The sequence below is a fragment of the Littorina saxatilis genome, linkage group LG1 (assembly GCF_037325665.1).
Source record: "Littorina saxatilis isolate snail1 linkage group LG1, US_GU_Lsax_2.0, whole genome shotgun sequence".
Taxonomy (NCBI): Eukaryota; Metazoa; Mollusca; class Gastropoda; order Littorinimorpha; family Littorinidae; genus Littorina; species Littorina saxatilis.
The window spans coordinates 51692665-51706903 of NC_090245.1; the positions used below are offsets into that span (position 1 = coordinate 51692665).

The following is a 14239-nucleotide window of genomic DNA, read 5'->3' on the forward strand; positions in this document are numbered from 1 at the left end:
CTTTCTGTTTCAGTCAGGCTCACAGATTAACTCAGTAAATGTAATGTTGCTTCACACGACTTGTTTTGTTTTATTTTTGGCGGAAGGGGGTGTGTGCTTGGGCGGCGCGGGAAATGGGTCAATTTTGTTCATTACATCCCACTGTGTGCTTTAATTCTATCCATCTTAGAACTGTTTATAGCCACTAGTCTGAATAAAGAAAGAAACCACTGAATGAAGTTGCGAAGGACGTCTCACACACACACACACCAGGGCCGGACTAGGCTAAGAGGAGGGGGGGGTTGCCAGTGGTGGTCCAGGGGGATGTTCCCCCTAGCGGGGTCAAGGGGCAGAGCCCCTTGTGGGGGTCAGGGGGCTTCGCCCCCTGAAGCTTATGGGTAGGTCATATTCTGAGATAGGAAAATGGTCGCTCCTTGCATGAAACGGCAAAAATAAACACTATATAAAAATTTTGTAAATAAGTGAGGTACATGTTTAGGCTAGGGGGGGGGGGGTTGCGCAACCCCCATAACCCCCCCGGTAGTCCGGCCCTGCACACACACACCAACACAAAGACACACACACACAGACTCAGGCACATTAACAGATAAAGATAGACACACATAAACACACAAACAGACATGCACATAGACATATACAAACACACACACACACACACACACACACACACACACACACAAGTTAACACACACATACCAACAAACTAACTCACACTGACACACACACACACACACACACACACTGACATGCATGCATGCAGAGCTCTTTCATGTTTCTTAGTTTGTAAAAACAAGAAGACGTTGTAAGGGGCAAGGTCAATTGAATACAGAAAACGGAACATCAGGCGAACAAACTCAGCTGCTAGAAATTCAATCCATTTGAAAGCTGTGTGGATTGAGGAATTGCCATGGTGTAGTCGATCAACCCCCAAGCACATATGTTTAGCGCCAAGCATCAAACACCACGAGCAGGCAATGATGAACGTACCTTGTAAGGTAACCGTATGCTGCTCCTCGAGTAGAATGTTGGCGATATATATGTCCTTATTTTAACAAAATGGGACAACCTTCTTCATGCTAGTTTTAACGGCCGAGTGCCGAAACACAACAATCACCTTTGGAGGCGAAGTCCAATCAAACAGGATTGAGAATTTTAGAGCTTATTTCTAAGCCCTATAAAACTGTTTTGGTTACGAAAGAGAAACCAAGAACATACAGAGAGATAATAAAATCGTTTATTTAACGTCACTCTGTAAAAACATTGGCGACATTTGTCTTAGATTAAAAACACACACAGGCGCGCACACAAACTTTCCCTTTATGTACAGTGGTTCACCACCCTCCCATTCCCCGCACACTCTCGCTCATCTAAGCTAAAAGTTGTACTATGAGATACTTGGATATTCTTCTTCTTCTTCTGCGTTCGATGTTGATGGCCGTACTTGGATATAAAAGGGTATTCTTAAGATGTTCTGATAAAAATATAAAGTAGGTATGAAAAGCAATGGCGTTAGTTTCAGTAATATATCTTCATATCCATGCACCAAGCGGGTGCATGTGTTAAAGTCTAGCGATAAGTTTGGGAGCTTGCCACCCAAGGTCTTTATTAAAAGTTAAAAGATATTTTAACTTTTCATTTGGGGTATTTGGCAGGATATTTTAATTCGAGTTTATAAAGTGAGTCAGGGGCTGAAAGTAGCATGAGTTCAAATCACACTCCAAAATCAAATGAACAATGCTGAGGTCGGATTGACAGGTGCATTTAATCTCCAAGAATTGGTAATTTCCAGCTTCTGCCCTAAGGCGGTTAATCCTTTTTACATTTAGTCAAGTTTTGACTAAATGTTTTAACATAGAGGGGGAATCGAGACGAGGGTCGTGGTGTATGTGTGTAAGTGTGTGTATGAGTGTGTGTGTGTGTGTGTGTGTGTCTGTCTGTCTGTCTGTGCGTGTGTGTGTAGAGCGATTCAGACCAAACTACTGGACCGATCTTTATGAAATTTGACATGAGAGTTCCTGGGAATGATATCCCCGGACGTTTTTTTCTTTTTTTCGATAAATACTTTTGATGACGTCATATCCGGCTTTTTGTAAAAGTTGAGGCGGCACTGTCACACCCTCATTTTTCAATCAAATTGATTGAAATTTTTGTAAAGCAATCTTCGACGAAGGCCGGACTTCGGTATTGCATTTCAGCTTGGTGGCTTAAAAATTAATTAATGACTTTGGTCATTAAAAATCTGAAAATTGTAATAACATTTTTTTTGTATATAAAACGATCCAAATTTACGTTCATCTTATTCTACATCATTTCCTGATTCCAAAAACATATAAATATGTAATATTTGGATTAAAAAAAAAGCTCTGAAAATTAAATATATAAAAATTATGATCAAAATTAAATTTCCGAAATCGATTTAAAAACAATTTCATCTTATTCCTTGTCGGTTCCTGATTCCAAAACCATAATAGATATGATATGTTTGGATTAAAAACACGCTCAGAAAGTTAAAACGAAGAGAGGTACAGAAAAGCGTGCTATGCAGCACAGCGAAACCACTACCGCACTGACAGGGCTCGCCAGTTTCACTCCGTTTTGCACAAGCGGCGGACTACGGTCATTGTGAAAAAATGCAGTGCGTTCAGTTTCATTCTGTGAGTTCCACAGCTTGACTAAATGTAGTAATTTCGCCTTACGCGACTTGTATAATTTTATTTGCCAGCTCCTTTATGGCAATGACAAGATCCTGTCTTTTTATATTTAGTCAAGTTTTGACTAAATATTTTAACATCGAGGGGGAATCGAAACGAGGGTCGTGGTGTATGTGTGTGTGTATGTGTGTGTGTGTGTGTGTGTGTGCGTGCGTGCGTGTAGAGCGATTCAGACCAAACTACTGGACCGATCTTTATGAAATTTGACATGAGAGTTCCTGGGATTGATATCCCCATACGTTTTTTTCATTTTTTTGATAAATGTCTTTGATGACGTCATATCCGGCTTTTCGTGAAAGTTGAGGCGGCACTGTCACGCCCTCATTTTTCAACCAAATTGGTTGAAATTTTGGTCAAGTAATCTTCGACGAAGCCCGGGGTTCGGTATTGCATTTCAGCTTGGTGGCTTAAAAATTAATTAATGACTTTGGTCATTAAAAATCTGAAAATTGTAAAAAAAATATTTCTTTCATAAAACGATCCAAATTTACGTTTATCTTATTCTCCATCATTTGCTGATTCCAAAAACATATAAATATGTTATATTTGGATTAAAAACAAGCTCTGAAAATTAAATATATAAAAATTATTATCAAAATTAAATTGTCCAAATCAATTTAAAAACAATTTCATCTTATTCCTTGTCGGTTCCTGATTCCAAAAACATATAGATATGATATGTTTGGATTAAAAACACGCTCAGAAAGTTAAAACGAAGAGAGGTACAGAAAAGCGTGCTATCCTTCTTAGCGCAACTACTACCCCGCTCTTCTTGTCAATTTCACTGTCTTTGCCATGAGCGGTGGACTGACGATGCTACGAGTATACGGTCTTGCTGAAAAATGGCATTGCGTTCAGTTTCATTCTGTGAGTTCGACAGCTACTTGACTAAATATTGTATTTTCGCCTTACGCGACTTGTTATATTTAGTCAAGTTTTGACTAAATATTTTAACATCGAGGGGGAATCGAAACGAGGGTCGTGGTGTATGTGCGTATGTGTGTGCGTGCGTGCGTGCGTGTGTGTGTGTGTGTGTGTGTGTAGAGCGATTCAGACTAAACTACTGGACCGATCTTTATGAAATTTGACATGAGAGTTCCTGGGTATGAAATCCCCGAACGTTTTTTTCATTTTTTTGATAAATGTCTTTGATGACGTCATATCCGGCTTTTCGTGAAAGTTGAGGCGGCACTGTCACGCCCTCATTTTTCAACCAAATTGGTTGAAATTTTGGTCAAGTACTCTTCAACGAAGCCCGGGGTTCGGTATTGCATTTCAGCTTGGTGGCTTAAAAATTAATTAATGACTTTGGTCATTAAAAATCTGAAAATTGTAAAAAAAAAAAAAAATTTATAAAACGATCCAAATTTACGTTTATCTTATTCTCCATCATTTGCTGATTCCAAAAACATATAAATATGTTATATTCGGATTAAAAACAAGCTCTGAAAATTAAATATATACAAATTATTATCAATTTTTTTTTTTCGAAATCAATTTAAAAACACTTTCATCTTATTCCTTGTCGGTTCCTGATTCCAAAAATATATAGATATGATATGTTTGGATTAAAAACACGCTCAGAAAGTTAAAACAAAGAGAGGTACAGAAAAGCGTGCTATCCTTCTCAGCGCAACGAATACCCCGCTCTTCTTGTCAATTCCACGTGCACTGCCTTTGCCACGGGCGGTGGAGTGACGATGCTACGAGTATACGGTCTTGCTGCGTTGCGTTGCGTTCAGTTTCATTCTGTGAGTTCGACAGCTACTTGACTAAATATTGTATTTTCGCCTTACGCGACTTGTTGATTTTTGCCAGTTCTCAATGCTTCAATGGCTGCTTTGGAATCAGAGAAGATAGCTATCTTTTGGGGAGGATTGTTCTTGAGATTGAGATAAACAAGCGACATGCAGATGGCAAGGAGCTCGGCTGAGAAGATCGAGTTTGCTGTCACGATTTCATCTTTCGCCTGTGTACATATTTCCCCCTCGACATATACTCAAGACTGAAATGTTGTTTCCTGGTAAAATTAAGAAGTGAAATTATTTAAGGACGAAAAGCATGTCAGTTTCTTGCATGTGAAGAAAATTGGTGATAACATTTAATAGATTTCAACCCCAAAATCGAATTCTTCGAAAACGTGTACTGAGTGGTTACGTCCCTTGAGTAAGAAGGAAACATTTTAGGATGAATCAAATTTCTAAGTTAAATAAAACAAATTGGTTGGACAAATTTGGCCCCATGAATGTAAGGTACACAAGGTCGCTCATCAGTACTATCGAAGGGTGTTTTTTTGTTCAGTGTAGAGTTTATACTAGATCAACGAGGCCGAGAAGCGAAATATCAACATGGCGAAAGATGAAAACGTCACACCGGCCTTCTTGTCATTCAGAACTGACCCGTCTGTATAAACATGAACATGGCCTTTGTAGACAGTATCAATGTGCTCAAGGGCTTGTGTCCTGAGCAATAACTGATCATCCTTTGTAGCTGTACAATATTCCGTGTCAAAATTAATTCCTTTCATCAGTGTCCATGAGGGATCACGAGATATGGGGTTTTGGGTCACATCATTGGGGTTGACACTGATTTCGCTAAAGAGTGAAGCATTGAATTGAGCCAGTGAGGTCAAAGTTGGCCTTTTTGTTTTGGACATGGTTGTAATGCGGTTGTAGCTCCTCTTTGGTTGAGTTTTGCACTGTGTTGGCTAGAACATTGTAATAGTCCGCGCAGCACTTACGTCGCCACACGTCAAGAGGGAGGAATTCTGCTTGGTGGTATACAATGGCCTGCTTTGAATGCCTTAGGTGTCTGAGAGCGAGCCGAAGGGCACGACATTCAACTGATGACTGTAGCTTATCAAACCATTTTCGAGCCGATGAGAAGTAGGCCTCCTGTCCATATGATAGTCTTGATCTTATAAGAGCTCTGCATGGTGATGTTTGTTAGAATAACTGGAGCCAGTATTTTAAGAAAGATGATGGTCTCATTTGCTTTGCTTAAAAGATACTTTAAATGAGCAGTCTATAGTCCATTTGAGGTGAAAAGTACGCCTAGACATTTCACCTGCTGACTGGGTGAGACAACAGATTTATCCAGCGAGAACTGTATTTTTCACGATCTTTCGGTGTGTGGTTTGTGAAGACAACGAATACAGTTTTCTGGGCAGAGAGAGTGAAGCCATTCTCCCGCATATAGTTCGCAATGTTATTTACAGCTGTTTGCCACTCTTTTGAAAACAGAGAGATGATGATGATAAATTCGTTTATTTAACGTCACTCTGTAAAATCATTGGCGACATTTGTCTTAGATTAAAAACACACACATACAGAAGCCGCCAGACCCAATTACAAACAGAACTCTACAGTCCACAGGTGTCCAGCCGCCTGCGAGCTATAAATAGCTCGCACTCAAAGGCCAACAACTCTGCAGAGCCTGCTGTAAATGGCGACGGTAGTCTCCCTGTCACACTATTATTCCGAGATCATCAATACTTTATAGGGGTGGAGCCTACCAGAAACATCAAAACCTCTGATTGATGTATTTGTGACAGGGCGACCAGTCACCAATTATAGAGTAAAGTTTTTGTCATTGTCCAGTCTAGTTTGTAGTTCATGTTGCTGATCGGTTTATGTTTTGTGTAATGCCATTATATCTGTTCCAAGTTAAATTTTGAGATGCACATGTCAAGTCACCAGTAGATCCTAAGCGCGCTTAGCCGCCTGCGTCCGTGTTCTGACTAGTCTTTGAACTTAAGCCAACAGATTACAAGATGTACATTCTTTGCAAGATCAAAGTCTGTTTTAGCAGGACCACCCCTATTTTAATTCCATTGGCACTTTAATAAAATTAAAGTTGCCCATTATCAATCTAATTCTGTGTCCTCTGAGTTTGTGCATAAATGGTTTTATGTGAGTGTGCAAACATAAATATCATTTACAAATTCATAAATTATTGGCAGTTGAGGTAGGTAACAAGAACAAAAACAAGATCAAATACTTTATTGTCCGTCTTAACAAAACAGAAGTTTCTTCTTAGGCCTGCACTCACAAAAAGATATTGCACATAAAAATAAAATTAAAACGATTAATGTTAGATTAGACATTGTGTATTATAATTCAATACTGTAGTGTAAAATACCACTTCTCTTTTGAAAAAGAAGCCAAATGATGTAGATCAATGTGCAATCTCTCATATTCTTTTTACAACAACAGGCATGCACAGAGGACACATGCACAGACGGACACGCACACACACACACACACCAACAACACATAAATATGCACACACGCACGCACGCAAACACACCACACACACACCTACACAAATGCAGAAGCACACACCTGCGTGCATATAAATGGCATAAATAAAAGTACTGTCGCCTAAAGTCAGAAGATTTTTTTGAAATTCTGCTGTCCGATTATGGTAGACTTTGTTTCCATGACTGCAGAGGTGTTATATAACTCAAAACAACTTTAAATCTCTAAAAAGAATAAGTTTGCACTGCAGCCCTTTTTTTCCTCCTCCGCTGAAATCATGAGCAAAACCTGTTTTGGAAAATTCTTCCAGCAAAAACCGAGTTTTAGCATATATGTATTGTATCCTAGCTGTTCTACATTAATTGTTCTCACTGAAGAGCTAAGAACCAACAAGACCAACTCCTTTCTTCCCAAATATTGTACATAAAGGCACAACATTTTGAAGACAACACAAATAATACTGGTATTATATAATTACAGTCATCACATTTGTTAAAGGCATATGTACGCGCTCCCGTGTTTACAAAGTGTAGTTTGCCCATAATCGATGTCAAACGCACCATAAGACCATGTAATGACGATATGTCGCCATGCGCGGACCATATACATGCATTACAGCTTGTTTTAGAGTCTCAAAAACTTTGGATGTAAACAAAGACGCGGAGTTATTTCCCTTGCGTCAACGCTACCTCTGTTGGCAAATCTATAAATAGGACGATCCAGATCAAAATGAAAATTAACATATCTCAACATTGAAGGGGTCCTAGACCACAATATTTTGCAGGGAACTTAATTTAGCATGTCTCCAGCTGTTGGTAAAGCAATTAGCGTGTATAGTCATCGAGTACATATGGCTTTAAGGAGATTGCAGAAAAATACTGATATTTTCACAAAAGTAATTGAATACTCAAAATACAATTATTGCAATTCGAATTCAGTGGATTATTAAGTCAATCAAACTTAACTTTACAAACAGCAATCATAAAGTAGGGAATAAAAACAAGCAACAAGTAAAATTGCACTAACCACATCACAGAGGGCCCCAAAGGGTTTAAAATCGTGATCGTGATTGGTGTTTTTTTACCTTTCTGTGACCGCGATTGCCGAAATTTCCATTTCTGTGATCGTGATGGGACTTTGCCCGTGATCCGTGATGACAAAAAAATCAAGTCTCGTGATCGTGATTGTCATTTGTTTTCGTGATCGTGATGGGCATTATTGCAAAGCATTTTATTTTCAACGTACATTTTTCACAGCTGTATCACTCTATGAGTATGATCCTCTATTCGTCAAGGAGCTAATCCCGATTGAAGGGAAGCAACAACACATTCAGAAATATGATTTTGACAGCGATTGCTTCCCTTTAAGAGAACCAATCACAACAAAAAAAGATCCAATCAGAAGGCGAATTGCAAAAGTCTGCCAAACTTCATCCAATGGAAGGGCTTCGTGCTAAAGTTTTGAGTGCATTCAGTCAAATTCGAATTCGAAGATCAAAACTGGCGTGCAGCGGTACTGTCATCGAACTTCTGTTATATTTTTTGGATTCAAGCCAGACCAAAGCAGGCGGCGAGAATGCCTTCCTTAGTGGAAAGGTCAGGCTACGGGTCCGTCTTTCCGAAGACAAAATGTCAAGGTATGTCATCTATCAGGGCCGGACTAGGTAAGTACTAGGGGGGGGGGGGGGGGTTACAGATGAGGGTCCAGGGGGCAAAGCCCCTTGGTGGGGGTCCAGGGGGCGAATCCCCCTTGGTGAGAGTTGCAAGGGGGCGAAGCTGAACGTTTTTTGATGTTTCTGGAGGGAAAGGAAGCCTCTCCTTGAACGAAAAAGGTAAATTCGACAGAAAACTGTATAGGCAATGAAGAAGAATTGAGATTGTAAGGACTCATACTTTTCATCACAAAAATCGTTGAAGAAAAATGTCTTTCGAAAGGGGGTGAGAGGTGCGATTTCTCCTCGGATTTCATGATGAACCAGATGCAACCCCCGAAACTGTTGAACCAGATGCAACCACAGAAACTGTGATAGTAGTAGTCCAGTGGACGATACCTTCCGCCTGTGGTGTGACCTCGACTGGCTCGAGTCTGATCGAGTCTGCGTGTAGCCAAAACCGAAACTAGAAATGTGTTTTTCATCCCAGCAAAGTGGACACGCTTGGCATAGATTCTAATTGTCGCTTCTTTGCATTAAGCTTGGATTTATTTTAGCGCCTGTAAACTTATCAACAATGGGCGAAATTCAGGAACTATGGCGGTAAGACGTGCCAGTTTGGGTCACTTGATCCTCATGTCAGAGTCGACCAAAGTCATGTTCGTTGGGGATTTTGTTATTATAGACTCTACCATCACACATACATGTACTTTAATTTCAATCCACCCAATAGTTTTTGAGAAAATGGGTTTAAAAGATTTAGCTCTGGAAATGTGAAATTGTGCAAGTATATATTCATGTGTGTGAGTGAGGGTGTGGGAGTTGAATGTGTATGGGTGCAGGGTCGGATTAGGGGGGTGGGGTGTTACAGGGGTTCCGGAACACCCCCCCCCCACCCCCCCCGGCTGTCAAAAAAATAAAAAATAATAATACTAACTTTAAAAGAAATAATGAGTGGTTGCTGACACCAGTTGATCATGTTTAAAATCAAGGATAAGCTATAAATTGTTCATAAAATAGCTAAATCTCTTCAGCTTCTGGGGGGCTAAGCCCCCCCAACAGGGCCTTGCCCTGGACCCCAGGTTGTAACCCGCCCCCCCCCCCCCCCCTTAACTGCTCCGCCCCTGGAGTGTATATTCCTGTGAGTGTCTGTATGAGAGAGAGAGAGCGAGAGAAAAAAAAATGAAAACAACATTCTTGTTACTGATTACAAATCATGATATGTATTTCTATGTGTGTATGAAAGAGAATTCAAAACAAATAATAAAAAAGTGCAACAGTTGTGACTTTGTGTTGAATAAACAATAGATCCAGAGGAGCGAATTAATTGACATATCTAAAGCGTTTGATAAAGTATGGCACAAGGGCCTCATTAGGAAACTGGAAGCAATCGGAATACGTGGACGGCTCTTAATCTGGTTCCAAGATTACCTCTTTGGGCGTAAACAGGCAGTTGTTTTAAAAGGAAATAAGTCAACATATTTACCCGTCTCAGCAGGAGTCCCACAAGGATCAGTATTAGGCCCTACGTTGTTCCTCGTTTATATTAACGATATAGTGAAAAATATTGAATCTGTTATTAAATTATTCGCTGATGACACAAGTATGTATTTATCCGTTGAAAATCATGTTCTCAGAGCCGAGATTCTAAATTCAGACCTGAGTAAAATTTTTAAATGGGCAAAAAAGTGGAAAGTTCTTTTCAATCAAACTAAAACCGAATTATTAAATTTAGGCAGACAACAGAATCCGGATTTTACTGAATTAAAGTTTGGCGATATCACATTACAAGATGTAGAAAAGCACAAGCACCTAGGTGTAATCGTTCAAAATAATTGTAAATGGGAGTCCCAAACAAAATCTATCGTAGCCAAATGCCGCTTATTGATTTCTTGTCTGCGCTCATATAAATATAGATTAAGCAGAAAATCCCTAGAAAACATGTATAAATCATTCATATTGCCAAGTATTGATTACGCAGACGTTGTATGGGATAATTGCACTACCGGATTGGCAGATGAATTAGAAGGTCTTCACTTAGAGGCAATACGAATTATTATTGGAACAGTTCGAGGAACAAGTCACCGAAAATTATATCAAGAATCGGGTTTTATTACACTTTCTGAACGACGCAAACGCCATAAATTAATATTATTTCATAAAATTGTTCATAACAAAGTTCCCCCATATTTAAGTGCTGAACTCCCACCTCTCGTATCTGCGGAAAACCCGTATCACAGGAGACGCCCATTAGAACGCAAGATTCCACCGTACAAAACTGAATTGTATAAATCATCGTTTTTCCCATCAACAACACATTTATGGAATGCCTTGCCTGATGCAATTAAACTTACTGAATCCATAAGCCAATTTAAAAGATATCTAACTGCTAACGATCCAGTTGTGCCACCGTATTTTTACATTGGAGAACGACAGGTCCAAGTGATTCACAGTAAATTAAGGTTAGGCATGACCGATTTAAACCAGCACCTAGTCGATAGGCATTTGAGCAATAATCCAGCGTGTGCCTGTGGCCACGCATCAGAAGACGTAAAACACTTTCTTTTAGATTGCCCTCAATACGATAGAGACCGAACCAGAACAATAGGTACTCTCCCCACTGACCAAATTACGATAGCAACACTCTTATTTGGTGATGCACGATTGTCAAAAGAATCAAACGAATCTGTTTTTGATAAAGTCCAGGAATACATTATTTCAACTGGCCGACTTGGGGCAAAACGAATTTGAATGCAGTATGCCCCATTCATTATAGATAATCTAAGTCTAAATTTAATTAAGAAGTTATAGCGATTGTTTTTGGTATATATATGCAATTGTGATGTATACTAATGTACTCTCTCACTCTCTCTCTCTCTCTCTCTCTCTCTCTCTCTCTCTCTCTCTCTCTCTCTCTCTCTCTCTCTCTCTCCCTCTCTCTCTCTCTCTCCCGACTTACTCTCTCTCTCTCTCGCTTACTCTCTCTCTCGCCCTCTCCTTTTCTCTCTCTCTTTCCCTTTTATATTCTTTGTCCACTCTATTGTCGTGTCCTGTCTCCATTATGCCTTTGCTTTTTGTCAAATATGTATATATATATATATACATGTATGTTTTGCACATTTTGTTTGTTTCTCATTTGTTTTGGTTTGGAAAGTACTTGTCGAAGTCTCGTCGCAAGTTATTGTAATCCATATGTTTAATTCTCCCGTTAGGGTCACCACCATAAGCTTGAGCTTGTTGATGATCCGTAACATGTATCATGTTCAAATACATATGAATTGTTGAATAAACACTGTTTAAACCAATTAATGTGTGGTTGTGTTTACTTTGACACATGCTTTCTGTACCTGCAACTTTTACCGTGACCGTGATTTGCCACTGGTGTTCGTGATCGTGAAAACAAAAATCAAGGTAATTGTGATCGTGAAAGCTAAAATTTCCCTACCCGTGATCGTGATGATACCCCCCCTTTGGGGCCCTCATCACAGTTATGCTATGTGGTTATAAAAGGATCCGAAAATAGGTATTTTTCAACTCAGATTCTAAAATCTCTGCTTTGCATATAACCCTATATGACATACTGCTCATGAGATAAAACTTTCAAATGTGTGAAGTTCAACAATGATTAGATCAAATGGGCACACAAAGATTCCCAAAGCTTTATCTGCAACAAACTTGTTCACCTTCAACTCAGGTTGTGTGTTATTTTGGAAGTACATGTACATATTCAGTGGAATCTATAATGTGAGGCCCCTCCTATAAGAGAGCAACACCAAAGAAATGACACTTTCTGTTGTCCCTTCACCAGAATAGACCTTAGCTGTCATCACAGACCACCTGCAATTTAGGGACACTAGCTTTACCTGGCCCCAAGGGTGTCTTTTCTTTGGAGATACATGTACCTCTGTACTAGATGGGGATCACTGCATGAAGTCTAATAATGTCAATTCACCCTCCCGCTGCTACTGCAATTGTGTGTCTTCATGAACCAAAATCATCAAAAACAACACACAAAACATTCAAATTCACATTCAGAACTCTGGAGAGTCCACAAACACAACAAGTCAAAACAACTCTGGCACACAACAACTCGACACATAAATCCCCATGAGCAAAGCAGATGCTGGGAAAAAATGTCAATGGCGATCCAAGTGTGCAATTTGCAACAGCTTGCACACAAGGACGGGCAACTATTAAAGCAAGAATGGATCTTGGAAAGGAAGTGCTTCCACAACTCCTTTGGTATTTCCTTTTCCGCTCCTCCTCCTTCTCCTTCTCTTTCCCTCCTTGCCGGAACGCTGAGCTCCCTGAGCTAATGCCTGGCGCACAAGTGGTCTGAGTCTTTCATTCTGCTCGAAGAGTTTCATCCTTGACATTAGTTTTGATTCCAATAAGGCATCCTCACCGATGACTCCATGAGCAACCTCAAAGCAATTTCCTAGAAGCCGCTCATGGGATCCAAATTCCTGAATGGCATCTGTACCAATGCCCGACGAGATCATTTCCACCACAAGCAGGTACAACATATCCTCAATGAACTTGGTGACTAAAACTGACATGCCCTTGCACATCTTCATGAAGAATTCCTGGGTTATCTGGGATCGAAACTTGAATCCAGACTGCTGAACTTTTCTTTGTATCACTACACTTTCTTCGCTGCTCAGCTCTGTACTCATGTACCTATTTGAAATAAACAATGGAGTTATAGGCAGCTAAAACTTATGTAAACTACCATTTATACATTCCAGATAGTACCCATTACATTCTTGATACTATCGTCAGTATCGTGCCGCCTCTTTTGGAATCTAAGGTGTCCTATAATTGTATAAGATGTAATTTGTAGAATTAATAGACTTCCTGGCATGGAAAGATTTGCTCTATGAATCTTTTTCTTCACACTGAGATATCTTTACAATTTGAAATTAGTTATACCTGAGGAACGTATGACATTGAAAAGAATATATCAAAACTTCTTTTTTTTAAACCACACATGTCCAATCCATTTTCAACTGTTTAATTTAAACCTCTAATGTGTAATTTAATTTATGAGCGCACTCATAACTGATACACTAAATAAGAATATTTTACTGCTATAAAAAAAATCATAATTATTATAATTCTTACTATTATGATTTTTATGTTGATGATACATATTCTACAAACTGCCTATGACAGATATAAGGTTGAGAAAAAAACAATAACTAACCTTTCTTCTAGACGCCTGAGTTGAGCAGTCCTGACTTCAAGAAGTACCTGCATGCGCCTTAACTTAGTCAACAGGAAGCGTGGGCTGGCTTTCCTCAGTCTCAGCTTCAGCTGCTTGATCTTGTCATTCTTCTGCTTCACTCTCTCCTTCAAGAGTTCAATTTCCTGGAGAGTATATAAAAGGAAATGCTTGTCTAAATAGACAAAACAGCAAAAGAGAATGTTGTGCAGATATTTCTCTGTATGCCGGCCTGTGCCTGGTAAAACACTCCTAGAACACACACACACACACACACACACACACACACACACACACACACACAGAGAGAGAGAGAGAGAGAGAGAGAGAGAGAGAGAGAGAGAGAGAGAGAGAGAGAGAGGTTACAACACAAGTTGTTTTTTATATCTAATCT

At 39.6% G+C, this 14239-nt stretch overlaps 1 protein-coding gene and 1 long non-coding RNA gene across 2 annotated transcripts in view; one reads left to right on the forward strand and one right to left on the reverse strand.

Annotated features, from left to right (window-relative positions):
* The window catches only part of LOC138973574 (uncharacterized), a 42081-nt gene that overhangs the window by 10368 nt on the left and 17474 nt on the right, over positions 1-14239 (forward strand). The window lies entirely within an intron of this gene.
* Positions 11205-14239, reverse strand: part of LOC138973507 (eukaryotic translation initiation factor 2-alpha kinase 1-like) — a 37187-nt gene continuing 34152 nt past the window's right edge. The window contains exons 12-13 of the mRNA XM_070346220.1: positions 13828-13991; positions 11205-13301 (exon numbers count right to left, since the gene is read on the reverse strand). Of these exons, the coding sequence (XP_070202321.1) occupies positions 12815-13301; positions 13828-13991 (651 nt within the window). The 3' untranslated portion in view covers positions 11205-12814. The remainder of the gene's footprint in view (positions 13302-13827; positions 13992-14239) is intronic.